A 13,973-nucleotide genomic window follows, 5' to 3' on the forward strand; every position below is an offset into this window, starting at 1 on the left:
TTCCACCTGGGTTTGTGGGAGATTGTCTTTGAGTTAGTGTATGTTTCACCTCTGCGTCACGGTTTGTTGTTTTGTTATTCAGTTTATTTATATGGATTGCATAGTTTCACAGTATAAATAAAATGTGGAACGACGCACAAGCTGCACTTTGGTCTGCTTCTTCCTATGACAACCGTGACAGAATCTCCCACCACCAAAGGACCAAGCAGCGTGTAATGGACCAGTGGACTTGGGAGGAGATACTGGATGGGAAGGGACCCTGGAGGCAGGCTGGGTAGTATCGACGTCCTAAAGAGGAGATTGAGGCAGCGAAAGCGGAGCGGAGATATTACGAGGCATTATACCAACCACGAGGCAAGTACGAGAGGCAGCCCGAAAATGTTTGGGGGGGGGGGCACATGGGGAGATCGGCAGAGTCAGTATGCTTTGTGAACTTCACCGGACAGAGGCTGCTCCGGTTTTGTAATAAAACAAAGATGTGGTTACATTTATTTTGCCACTGTATCTTCTTATTGTCTCAGCATTAGGCATATAAACTCAGCAAAAAAATAAACGTCCCTTTTTCAGGACCCTGTCTTTCAAAGATAATTCGTAAAAATACAAACAACTTCACAGATCTTCATTGTAAGGGGTTTAAACACTGTTTTCCGTGCTTGTTCAATGAACCATAAACAATTAATGAACATGCACCTGTGGAACGGTCGTGAACCTGCTCATCTGTGTGAACGTGCCTTAGGCATGCTGCAAGGAGGCATGAGGACTGCAGATGTGACCAGGGCAATAAATTACAATGTCCGTACTGTGAGACGTCTAAGACAGCGCTACAGGGAGACAGGAGGGACAGCTGATCGTCCTCGCAGTGGCAGACCACGTGTAACAACACCTGCACAGGATCGGTACATCCGAACATCACACCTGTGGGATAGGTACAGGATGGCAACAGCAACTGCCCGAGTTACACCAGGAACGCACAATCCCTCCATCAGTGCTGAGACTGTCCGCAATAGGCTGAGAGAGGCTGGACTGAGGGCTTGTAGGCCTGTTGTAAGGCAGGTCCTCACAAGACATCACCGGTAACAACGTCGCATTTGGGCACATACCCACCATTGCTGGACCAGACAGGTCTGGCAAAAAGTGCTCTTCACTGACGAGTCACGGTTTTGTCTCACCAGGGATGATGGTCGGATTCGCGCTTATCGTCGAAGGAATGAGCATTACACAGAGGCCTGTATTCTGGAGCGGGATCGATTTGGAGGTGGAAGGTCCGTCATGGTCTGGGGCGGTGTGTCACAGCATCATCGGACTGAGTTTGTTGTCATTGCAGGCAATCTCAATGCTGTGCGTTACAGGGAAGACATCCTCCTCCCTCATGTGGTACCCTTCCTGTAGGCTCATCCTGACATGACAATGCCACCAGCCATACTGCTCGTTCTGTGCTTGATTTCCTGCAAGACAGGAATGTCAGTGTTCTGCCATGGCCAGCGAAGAGCCCGGATCTCAATCCCATTGAACACGTCTGGGACCTGTTGGATCGGAGGATGAGGGCTAGGGCCATTCCCCCCAGAAATGTCCGGGAACTTGCAGGTGCCTTGGTGGAAGAGTGAGGTATCATCTCGCAGCAAGAACTGGCAAATCTGGTGCAGTCCATGAGGAGGAGATGCACTGCAGTACTTAATGCAGCTGGTGGCCACACCAGATACTGACTGTTACTTTAACTTTTTTTCTGTTAGTCACATGTCTGTGGAACTTGTTCAGTTTATGTCTCAGTTGTTGAATCTTGTTATGTTCGTGCAAATATTTAAACATTTTAAGTTTGCTGAAAATAAACACAGTTGACAGTGAGAGGACATTTCTTTTATAGCTGAGTTTATATCATGGTGGCAAGGTATTTGAACTACCAGGTTATATCGCAAACAACACAATTATCACAACACAGGTTGTAATGTCTTTTCTTTCCTGCCTTGGCTTCCCCAGTGCTTTTACCCACGCACCACTACTGCTCCAAGAAGGGTAAAAATGCTTATAAATTGCTGAGGTGTAGTAACATTAGAGGACACAAGCTCAAGTACACAGTACAAATATGATGAAAAGATGAAATATTTTATATAAAGTATTTCCTGTAAATAAAAAATATATATGAATAAAGGCTTGCAAATAACTTATATGCTTTCTAAATATAGTATAATCAAATTATAAAACCACTACCTATAAGACTTCGCCTTTCTTATACCTGTAAAATACATATTTGTATGTTTAGTGTTAGAGAAAATGTGCATATTTTCTGCCCCCACCGCTGTGAGCGTCACACAGAGCTCTAGCTTGACTTCCGAACTCATTTAGAACTTGCCTTTCATCTCATATTACTGTTGTTGCTGGTTCAAACTCGGCTCCTGCTGTTCCCACTATGTCACTACAGATAAAATCCCAAACACACTGATCATCAGACCAGTCAATATTTATTTAGACGTCAATACAACAGACAGAAAAACAGATGGTAAAATAATGGTAAATGCAGGATATATGGACAATGGGTTTAAAAATGCAGATAGCGGTACATTAAAATGACAGAAATTAGTTACTAATTTAGTTTAAAAATATCCATTCCTTCTGATCCTGTGTGTGTGTGTGTGTGTGTGTGTGCGCTGATGTCACAGACAGATTGGCAGTGTGTGTTTGTGTCTCAGAGGGACAGGTTGACATCACTCTTCTGTTTGCCAGAGCTGAGGCTGTGTATCATGGCGATCATAGAAGAGTGTTTGTTCAGCTCGTCCTCTTTCTTCTGCAGTTTGGCCTCCACCTGGGCTTTCTGCAGCTCCAGAGAGGACGCCTGGAGAGGAGAGGACACAAGAGGAGAGGGGATAGGAGGAAAGGACAGGAGAGGAGAGTAGACAGGAGAGGACAGGAGAGAACAAGAGGAGAGGGAAGGAGAGGGGACAGGAGGAAAGGACAGGAGAGGGGACAGGAGAGGAGAGTAGACAGGAGAGGACAGGAGAGAACAAGAGGAGAGGGAAGGAGAGGGGACAGGAGGAAAGGACAGGAGAGGGGACAGGAGAGGAGAGTAGACAGGAGGGGACACAGACTTAGCCAACTTCCTTACCAGAAACTACTTTGTATTAGAATCATTTAGATCTTCCCTTGTGGGTGTATGGAGTTGGTTATTAGATTATCCAGTACTGTGTACAAGCTAGCTGGCGACACCCTCCCTCCTCCAATACTTTACCAGTGTGTTCTTACCCTGATGCTGGCGTCTTTTCTGGCCAGCTCAGTTTTGTTGAGTTCCTTCCTCAGAATATCCACCGTTTCCTCTAGTTCCTCCCTCTCTTTCTCTTTCGCTCTCCCCCTCTCCTCCTGACCCCGCAACTCACCACGCAGACCTGAGAGAAGAGGGACAGAGTTAGCGAGACAAAGGGAGAAAGAGAGACAGTTAAAGAGCGGGAGAGTAGGAGAGAGAAGGGGTTGGGAGTTAGAGAGGAGAGAGAGTAGGAGAGAGAAGTGGTTGGGAGTTAGAGAGAAGGAGAGTAGGAGAGAGAAGTGGTTGGGAGTTAGAGAGAAGGAGAGTAGGAGAGAGAAGTGGTTGGGAGTTAGAGGGAAGGAGAGTAGGAGAGAGAAGGAGGGAAGGAGAGTAGGAGAGAGAAGTGGTTGGGAGTTAGAGGGAAGGAGAGTAGGAGAGAGAAGGAGGGAAGGAGAGAGAGTAGGAGAGAGAAGTGGTTGGGAGTTAGAGGGAAGGAGAGTAGGAGAGAGAAGTGGTTGGGAGTTAGAGGGAAGGAGAGTAGGAGAGAGAAGGAGGGAAGGAGAGAGAGTAGGAGAGAGAAGTGGTTGGGAGTTAGAGGGAAGGAGAGTAGGAGAGAGAAGTGGTTGGGAGTTAGAGAGAAGGAGAGTAGGAGAGAGAAGTGGTTGGGAGTTAGAGAGAAGGAGAGAGAGTAGGAGAGGGGTAACAGGGTTATTGAGACAGCTCTTTCTGGTTTAGCTCAAACTGACCTGTGATGTCACTGTTTCTCTGCTGAAGCTCTGATTGAAAGGATTTCATTTGCTCCTCCCTCTCTTTCAGCTCACACAATGCCCTGAAAGAGAAAATAATCGTAAATAGTTGTTGAGGGAATGCTTTTATTGCTACTGTGTGTCTCTTACTTGTCGTGCTGTAGTCGTAGTGTGTCCTGGGTCTTCCTCAGTGTGTCCATCTGTTTAGTGAGGGAGATATGAGCCGCCTGCAGCTCCTTCAACAGACGCTCACTCTCATTAAACCTACACAGGAACAGGAATCGCATCATCAAATACCTGCGTATGAAACCTCTTTGTAGAGAAGACCATAGAGCGCAGTGTGTGAGAGTGTAACCTGTTAAGCAGCTGGTTATAGGATCCTTTGAGAGACTGGTGCTCCTGAGAGTCAGCCTGCAGTCTAGCATTGTGTTGCAACAGCTCCTCGATGTCTCCCTTCGCCCTCTCTGCCTCCAGCACCTGGCTGCCCAACTCCGCCTAACAGACACACACCTGTTAGCATCTGCTAGCTAGTCTTTAGCAGAACAGTAATGCTAAACCTCTTAGCATGTGCTAACTCTTCTGTTACGAACCTGCAGCTCCTCTCTCCTCTGTTCTGCCTCCTTCAGCATAGATGCTAGCTTACGTGCCTACAGAGAGACCGAGACAAAGGCCATCTGTGTTAGAAGCCAAGGCCTCTCTGTGTGTGCGTCTGTGTGTGTGTGGGGGTGTTACCTCGGCCTCTGCCTGAGCTCGTTGACAGCGGTACTGAGTGATGAGGCGGTCAGCCTGAGAGAGAGCCAGAGCTTTGGCCTCTAACAGATCCTGTAACCTCCCCTCCTTAGACTGGAGAGAGAGGGAGAGAGAAGCAGTTACAATACTAACTCAATTAAATGTCTCATGGTGGTAACATCAAATGCAAAGAAATGGTGGAAAAGAGAGTTGACAGTTGACAGCACCACCGTGACCATCAGAGTTGACAGCACCACCGTGACCATCAGAGTTGACAGCACCACCGTGACCATCAGAGTTGACAGCACCACCGTGACCATCAGAGTTGACAGCACCACCGTGACCATCAGAGTTGACAGCACGACCGTGACCATCAGAGTTGACAGCACCACCGTGACCATCAGAGTTGACAGCACAACCGTGACCATCAGTTGACAGCACGACCGTGACCATCAGTTGACAGCACGACCGTGACCATCAGTTGACAGCACGACCGTGACCATCAGTTGACAGCACGAGCGTGACCATCAGTTGACAGCACCACCGTGACCATCAGAGTTGACAGCACGACCGTGACCATCAGTTGACAGCACCACCGTGACCATCAGAGTTGACAGCACCACTGTGACCATCAGAGTTGACAGCACCACCGTGACCATCAGAGTTGACAGCACCACCGTGACCATCACAGTTGACACCTATGGAGTTGGAAGGTCTGGTGGGGATCCTCACCGCCAGAGAGGAGATCTTCTGTTCATAAACATCCATGATCTCTGACACACGCACATCCTTCATCTGATCCTGCAACTACAACAAATACACGTCACACACACACCATCTACAACACACGTCAGAATACAGACTCACACACACACCATCTACAACACACGTCAGAATACAGACTCACACACACACCATCTACAACACACGTAAGAATACAGACTCACACACACACACCATCTACAACACACGTCAGAATACAGACTCACACACACACCATCTACAACACACGACAGAATACAGACTCACACACACACCATCTACAACACACGTCAGAATACAGACTCACACACACACACACACCGTCTACAACACACGTCAGAATACAGACTCACACACACACACACACCGTCTACAACACACGTCAGAATACAGACTCACACACACACCATCTACAACACACGTCAGAATACAGACTCACACACACACCATCTACAACACACGTCAGAATACAGACTCACACACACACCATCTACAACACACGTCAGAATACAGACTCACACACACACACCATCTACAACACACGTCAGAATACAGACTCACACACACACACCATCTACAACACACGTCAGAATACAGACTCACACACACACACCATCTACAACACACGTCAGAATACAGACTCTCACACACACACACACACACACACACACACACACACACACACACACACACACACACACACACACACACACACACACACACACCATCTACAACACACGTCAGAATACAGACTCACACACACACCATCTACAACACACGTCAGAATACAGACACACACACACACCATCTACAACACACGTCAGAATACAGACTCACACACACACACACCATCTACAACACACGTCAGAATACAGACTCACACACACACACACACCATCTACAACACACGTCAGAATACAGACTCACACACACACCTCCATGCCGTTCTGTAGTTTCTCTATGAGGCTGTGAATGCTGTGGGAGGGGCTGGAGGGAGAACGCCCTGATAGGCTTTTCCCCATGGGGGCTGGGACATCCTGTTGCACAGCAACCCGTTTGACAGACAGCTCAGCCTCCCTCTGGCGATATGCATTGTTGGCAGCGATGCTCTCCCCTAGACTGAGACACAGGCAGAGTCAGAATGAACACTGACTGACTGACTGACTGACTGACTACAAATGTGTTCAATCACTCACACCAGTGAAGGGAAGTCTGGGAGAGGCGTGGCCTCCAACAGTAGACGAAGCCCGGTCTGAACATGCTCTCTGTGACTGGACGTCAGCGCCAGAGAGAGGGGCGTGACCATCCTCTGGTCCTGTAGGGAGAGACATTTAACTATGGCTCCACAGGTAGGTGTGTGTGTGTGTGTGTGTGTGTGTGTGTGTGTGTGTGTGTACCTGTAGTATTCTGTAGAAGCTGGTCTCCATGTCCTTCACCTGCTGTCTCAGTTTACTCATCAACTCCACAGCCTTCAACACAGCCTCACTACACACATGACTGCAACACGCACACACACACAACACACACAGGTGTTAACAACTATGTTCTGTGTGTGTGTGTATGTTCTGAGTGTGTGTGTGTGTGGTCACTGACCTGAGGCTACTGTCGTGGCCGGTGAGGGGGCAGGTGAGCGGGTCATTGTTATGGCAACAGGAGAGCAGTAGTTCCACCTGAGAGAGACAGAGCTGGGAGCTCATCTGACGAGACACCAGCCTACACACCGAGTCCTCACTACACAGCAGTGGAGGAGTTAAGGCTGATACACACACACACACACACACCACACACACACACACACCACACATACACACACACACACACACACACACACACACACCACGCACGCACGCACACACACCGGTAAAGGATATTTAGCAGCAGGCTGGTGGTGTGTGTTGTGCGTATGCAGTGTGTTCTGAGCTGGCTGTCTGGTGCGGCTGGGTCCAGTCCCTGCAGTAGATCCAACACCACTGGAACCAACAACTCAACGAAGCCCAACACACACACAGACACGACCTGTGAACCCAACGCCTCCTGGAAAGAAAAACACCAGGACAAAGAGCCAATCAGTGCAAGTCACTTTATCTGCAGGAGTCATCACTGTGCTAGACTGAATTGGTGAAAGCGTTGTGGTGAAATCCAAGTTTCCACTTTTAGTTCTGTGTGTCCGTGTAGGGCTGCCGTACTTCCAGTAGTTCTGTCAGCAGCTGCAGGGCCTGTAGACAGCATAACTCCTCCCCCTCAGCCGGAGAGCTCAGCCATTGGATGAGAGCTAAGCCCGGCTGGGTTTTCTGCCCTGCGTCTAGGCCCGCCCCCTGTCTGCGGCTTGCAGCTCGGAGCCGCGGGGCGGCGGGACGGAACACGACCTCACACAGCAGAGACCTCAGGCCTGACACACCACACAGAGCCAGGAGCAGCTCCAACACCTTGGCAGCAGAGTCCGGGTCTTTAACATGTAGCAGACCCAACACCTGGGACACGCACACTGAGAAGTGTTCATACCTACACAGAGAGGAGGGAGAGACATACGCAACATTACTTCTATTCTTCTATAAAACTGTGTGTGTGTGTGTGTGTGTGTACCTAGTCAGGTAGTCAGCCATCTTGGGGTTCTTTAGCAGGTCCACCAGTAGGTCTACAGAGTACTTCCTGGTTAGGGTTCCGTCGCCGTTGACGATGATGTTAAAGATCAGCTGGAATGTCTGGTGGATGTTCTTAGCATGGAACAGCTGAAACACACACACACACACACACACACACACACACACACACACACACACACAGAGAGTTGTCACCACCAGAACTAAAGATAGAGAAAACCTTGGTGTCTGTGTGTTTGTCTCTGTCTCATTGTGTGTGTGTGTGTGTGTGTCTCTGCGTGTGTGTGTGTGTGTCTCTGCGTGTCATTGTGTGTGTGTGTGTGTGTGTGTGTGTGTGTGTGTGTGTGTGCACGTGTCTCTGTGCGTGAGTGTGTGGGTGTGTCTCTGTGTGGGAGTGTGTGTCTGAGTGTGTGGGAGTGTGTGTCTCTGTGTGTGTCTGTGTGTGTCTCTGTGTGTGTCTCTGTGTGTGTCTCTGTGTTACCTTCTCCCCCACATCCTCATTGAGAGTGAGGCTGGCCAGTATGGAGAGAGCGAACACCACCACCGTCAAACTGTTGTGGGCCAGGAAGTTAATAAGGGTTCGGTAGAACACCTTCACATTGCTCTGTAGGAACACACACACCCAGATGTTAACCAACGTTCAGTAGAATGCCTTCCCATTACAACAAGCCGTTCCATCAAAGAGAACGAGGGAGAGAAGAGAGGGTGAGTAAGGGTTAAATGGAAAAGCTGGATAGACGGCGGTAGAGAGAGAGAGGGTGGTCCTCACCAGAGCTTTAATGTGAGTCTGGACTGACAGGTTGTAGCGAACCAGGTTAGCCATCAAGCCCAGGCACGGCATGGTGATGTCATCATTGTGCGACTGGCTGGAGGGGGGGTATACAAAGGAGACAAAATGAATACTTACATGTAAACATTCACCTCTGCTATACTGTGGAGTGGGAGAAGAGAGAGAGGAGAGGTATCTTACATGTTGCTCATCAGAAAGTCTATGAGCTCATGGATGTAGTTGGAACAGTGGAATATCCGTCCATTATAGGTGAGTCTCTGTAGCACCTTTAAACACTGAGACACACAGAGTTACTACAGCAGTTATAGGTGAGTCTCTGTAGCACCTTTAAACACTGAGACACAGAGTTACTACAGCAGTTATAGGTGAGTCTCTGTAGCACCTTTAAACACTGAGACACAGAGTTACTACAGCAGTTATAGGTGAGTCTCTGTAGCATCTTTAAACACTGAGACACAGAGTTACTACAGCAGTTATAGGTGAGTCTGTAGCATCTTTAAACACTGAGACACACAGAGTTACTACAGCAGTTATAGGTGAGTCTCTGTAGCACCTTTAAACACTGAGACACAGAGTTACTACAGCAGTTATAGGTGAGTCTCTGTAGCACCTTTAAACACTGAGACACAGAGTTACTACAGCAGTTATAGGTGAGTCTCTGTAGTACCTTTAAACACTGAGACACACAGAGTTACTACAGCAGTTATAGGTGAGTCTCTGTAGCACCTTTAAACACTGAGACACACAGAGTTACTACAGCAGTTATAGGTGAGTCTCTGTAGCATCTTTAAACACTGAGACACAGAGAGTTACTACAGCAGTTATAGGTGAGTCTGTAGCATCTTTAAACACTGAGACACACAGAGTTACTACAGCAGTTATAGGTGAGTCTGTAGCATCTTTAAACACTGAGACACACAGAGTTACTACAGCAGTTATAGGTGAGTCTGTAGCATCTTTAAACACTGAGACACACAGAGTTACTACAGCAGTTATAGGTGAGTCTCTGTAGCACCTTTAAACACTGAGACACAGAGTTACTACAGCAGTTATAGGTGAGTCTCTGTAGCATCTTTAAACACTGAGACACAGAGTTACTACAGCAGTTATAGGTGAGTCTGTAGCATCTTTAAACACTGAGACACACAGAGTTACTACAGCAGTTATAGGTGAGTCTGTAGCATCTTTAAACACTGAGACACACAGAGTTACTACAGCAGTTATAGGTGAGTCTCTGTAGCACCTTTAAACACTGAGACACACAGAGTTACTACAGCAGTTATAGGTGAGTCTCTGTAGCACCTTTAAACACTGAGACACAGAGTTACTACAGCAGTTATAGGTGAGTCTCTGTAGCACCTTTAAACACTGAGACACACAGAGTTACTACAGCAGTTATAGGTGAGTCTGTAGCATCTTTAAACACTGAGACACAGAGTTACTACAGCAGTTATAGGTGAGTCTCTGTAGCACCTTTAAACACTGAGACACAGAGTTACTACAGCAGTTATAGGTGAGTCTCTGTAGCACCTTTAAACACTGAGACACAGAGTTACTACAGCAGTTATAGGTGAGTCTGTAGCATCTTTAAACACTGAGACACAGAGTTACTACAGTAGTAGTTGAACATCACATCCTACAGCCATATTTCCCACTGGAGCTGTGGCTTTGTGTAGTACTGTAATTCTCCAAGACCAGGGTTCATGACCCCTGGTTAAGTCTCATCATGTCATTCTGGTGAGTAGCCTGAAGACCAGACATTGCTTTCATAGAGTTCTACGTCGGGGAGAAATGAGTGTTTGGAGCAGGAGAGTTCTCTCACAACCTCTACAAGCCAGAGTGCTGAATAAAATGTTATTTTACCAGTTGTCCATGTGGTTGGTCCTTTTTCAGGTAGGAATGTGTGACAATATATCCACAGGAAAGTATAAATGCGTAAATGTTTCAAAGCGCTGGTAGTGCGTTCAGATTTCTATCACGTGAAGCATGCGCACAAGATGAAAATACATGCACGTGACGCATGCATGCTTGCCGAGCTCATGCACGTGTTTACATGGTTCTGCGCATGCTTCAGGAGATAGGAATCTGAACGCACTTCCAAACAAACATACGGCATTAATGTTAGACTGTGAACCAGAGGTATCCCAGTCTGATTGTCAGGCAATATGGAGAGTTCTGTCCTTACCTGTAGTACCAGGGGCTCCCTGGGGGTTGCGCTGTGGCAGTGGATGATGGAGGCCAGAGTGCTGGTCAGGTTATAACTGCTCTGAAGAACATCTCTGCTCTCATCATCACAGACTGGGGGAGAGAACATACACACCGACACAAGCTCAATTGGTTTAGTATTGTTTTTGTGTGAGAGAAACATTGTCGGCTGTTGACAAAAATGGCATGACTGAAATGTGTTGGGATTAGTCATTGACCGAGTGTGTGTGTACCTAGTTGGGCCAGTAGGGAGATGATGGTTCCAGTGAGTGTGGGGCTAGTGTTAGGGTCTCCTGCCAGCTCCACAAGTCCACAGACACACTCACTGGGCAGGACCTGGCCCGACGACAGCAGACGAACACACCGCATTCCTGACAGCTCCTACACACACACACACACACACACACACACACACACACACACACACACAACCAGTAAGTATGTTTACATGCACACTAATAATTCAATAATAAACTGATTATGGCAAGACATGTAAACAGGTTAATTTGCGTTTTAACTGCGTATTTGAAGCAACTTGAAGCAGCAGCTTTGGCACAATCAATTAGAAATGGACAGCACATGGTGCTGAAAGTAGGTAAATTCCAGTAGGTATAATTCATTTAAACCGTCTTCATTTTAGTTTGACTTTACTAACAAGAGGGCTTTGTGTTGAAGCCTATTTCTTCCTATTTAAGAACTAAGAGGTAGGCCTACCTGTTCGACAGACAAAAATTAGGCTATAGGCTGCTATATGCATAGATTTAACAGTCAATTCCTCCACCCACCATGCACTCTTTCAATAACCTACCTATGTGTCAGTGGAAGGGCTGTTAAAACCAAGACTTGAATTGAGGGGATATGCTATAGGCCTACCTTTCATTAAAAGAAATGGCAAAAAGCACAGGCCTATCCCTTGTAAGCTTAAGATTTGGTAGAAAACTAAAACGGATCCGATTATATAAAGTGGTCTATAACAGCGCTTTGGTCCGTAAAATACCCTGGAAAGACGTGACTGCGATGCATATAGGGATATCATTGTTTTGTTTCTTTGACATTCAGAGGCTGAGATGCAACTTTCTGTAGCTGAGGAGACAATACATACTTTACTTCGCAAGCAATCAATTGATTAAGCTATTCACTTTCTGTACAATAGAAAATGTTTAAACCAAGACAGCTTTTAGGGAAACACTTGTGACCTTCTCTCGTTGAGTTAAGCAACAGAAGAAGAGCAGCCAGCAGTTAAAGCTTCCATTTGTCTGCGTCAGTAGGTCCTACTCTGGCTGGGATGGAAAGGTAGGCCTAACTTTCGAAAGTACCATGCTCAGATTCCTAATGACGTCTCAGATTTTATTATTTGCAAACAGGGACAGTTTCGTTGCAAACAAGACACATTGATTTGGCATTGGAGAAATATGACAAGAACAACACATATATCTATCTCCCTGGCCATTCTTAGACTGTAATTTTGGTCATTTAAAAAGGTATAAAAAAAGATTCTGCTAATATGTAAAATGACGTAGAGCTGCATGACATTTTTATAAAAGGCTATTTTATTCTGACCTGCCAATACGATGATAGATTCATGCAATGTTTTTACACTAAAGGAGATCATTCCAACCCCTAGTCTTGTCCAAAGTGGTCTGCAAACCCACAACCTTCTGGCCCGCAGACCTGTGCACTATCAACATTTCTACGTTGCCATGTAATGCTTACAGGACAAAGAACAGTTTCTAAAACTGCATATCTAAGGCTCTGGTCTGTCCAAGAAGTGAGGCTAAACGGTGGACAAGTTCTCTGTTATCTACGTTATATTTAAATTATTATTTTGGGTATAAGGGAGGGTCACTTGTTTTTTCAATCGTTCAGGGAGGGTTTAGGTAAAAAGAGGCCCATCCATTTTCATTTCAGTGGTCCAATTTTCTGTAACCCTTATTATAAACAACGTTCACTCCCAAATCGTATTGTGTGTATGTAACAGTGCTCAGTGTCACGTTGATATATCTCACAAAGTAGGCACTGTGTGGACATGTTGAAACTGACCTCCACTTGTTTCTGCAGCTGGGCAGCGTTATGGGCCGTCCTGTTGTCTCTGTACTGGTGGATGGCCAGCAGGAGAGACTTCAGACACGTCGTTACGTCCATTCTGCAACACAACAGCCCTTTTGAGTAGCAGTTCATCTGTATGACACTGTTTATCAGCTACAGGCGTTGTTTGGATCGTTTGTTGGGAAGCTTAGTCAAACAGTATAGATCGCTACCTACAGTTTTAAAAACGCAATGGCTGAACTACAGCTGATACGGCTTTGGTTTGACAACTTGTAAGCAAAGGAAAACAGTTCATGCTAACTAGCTAGCTACCTAGGCTAACTATTGTTATGATCCCCGACTAATGTTTAGATGTGGCAAATTATAACTGCATTGATGATCATTATTCACGTAACTTTATGAAATATACGTCAATAACATAAACACCAATTTGATTTTTTTTAAATAATAAAAAAACATACATTATTTCTGTGCTCTTCTGTCAAGCGTTGTCGTACCTCTTCTACTTCCTCCCGCTTTCCACTTCGAACAGCGGAACAGCCAATGAGATATTGAAGGAGAAGGGGGGTAGCTGCATTCCAATATGGCGACCGGAGTATGGGCGAGTGGGCGTGTTGGTCGAAAGGGAAGTGGTGGGCGTGTGGAAATTAGTGGGTGTGTCGAAAGCGCTCTGCTATAGGTTAGACGGTTTTGATTGAACGGTGTTTTTTTGTCTTCCGTTTCTTATCACCCAACTACTGCACTTATTTGAGCTACCATACCGCGAGAGTTTGGAATTCGTTTTTAAGCCAGGGGATGAGTTTGAGTCGCATTTCACAGTTAGTTTTACACAAATAATTGTACATTTCAGTTATAAAACTGAT

The 13,973-nt window shown here is 46.4% G+C and overlaps 1 protein-coding gene across 2 annotated transcripts; it reads right to left on the reverse strand.

The window, feature by feature from the left end:
• Nucleotides 1–1,849: 1,849 nt before the first annotated feature.
• Nucleotides 1,850–13,674, reverse strand: cip2a (cellular inhibitor of PP2A). 2 transcript variants are annotated; one of them, XM_029755290.1, is made up of 22 exons: nt 13,572–13,674; nt 13,105–13,207; nt 11,298–11,445; nt 11,045–11,157; nt 9,040–9,134; nt 8,839–8,935; nt 8,551–8,673; nt 8,053–8,198; nt 7,656–7,971; nt 7,341–7,503; nt 7,063–7,210; nt 6,867–6,966; nt 6,666–6,784; nt 6,405–6,588; nt 5,440–5,508; nt 4,711–4,821; nt 4,569–4,625; nt 4,334–4,473; nt 4,129–4,242; nt 3,979–4,061; nt 3,235–3,374; nt 1,850–2,827 (listed from the first exon to the last, which is right to left on the reverse strand). In XM_029755290.1, exons 2-22 carry the CDS (start codon nt 13,204–13,206, stop codon nt 2,681–2,683), a joined length of 2,715 nt encoding a protein of 904 aa, XP_029611150.1. In that variant the 5' UTR covers nt 13,207; nt 13,572–13,674; the 3' UTR covers nt 1,850–2,680. The 2 variants fall into 2 exon arrangements, with proteins under 2 accessions (XP_029611150.1, XP_029611149.1); XM_029755289.1 differs by having other exon boundaries at nt 5,440–5,514.
• Between the last annotated feature and the right edge of the window lie 299 nt (nt 13,675–13,973).

This window comes from Salmo trutta, chromosome 6, assembly GCF_901001165.1.
Source record: "Salmo trutta chromosome 6, fSalTru1.1, whole genome shotgun sequence".
In the NCBI taxonomy this organism is placed as follows: Eukaryota; Metazoa; Chordata; class Actinopteri; order Salmoniformes; family Salmonidae; genus Salmo; species Salmo trutta.

Bases quoted from the DNA above. Each gene is read 5' to 3' on its own strand.
- cip2a (XM_029755289.1), bottom strand. From the start codon at position 13,206: ATGGACGTAACGACGTGTCTGAAGTCTCTCCTGCTGGCCATCCACCAG. The intron at 6,967-7,062 runs GTCAGTGACCAC...TGCGTGTTGCAG, and splicing joins GGCCACGACAGTAGCCTCAG to TCATGTGTGTAGTGAGGCTG. The intron at 2,828-3,234 runs GTAAGAACACAC...TCTCCTCTCCAG, and splicing joins GAAAAGACGCCAGCATCAGG to GCGTCCTCTCTGGAGCTGCA.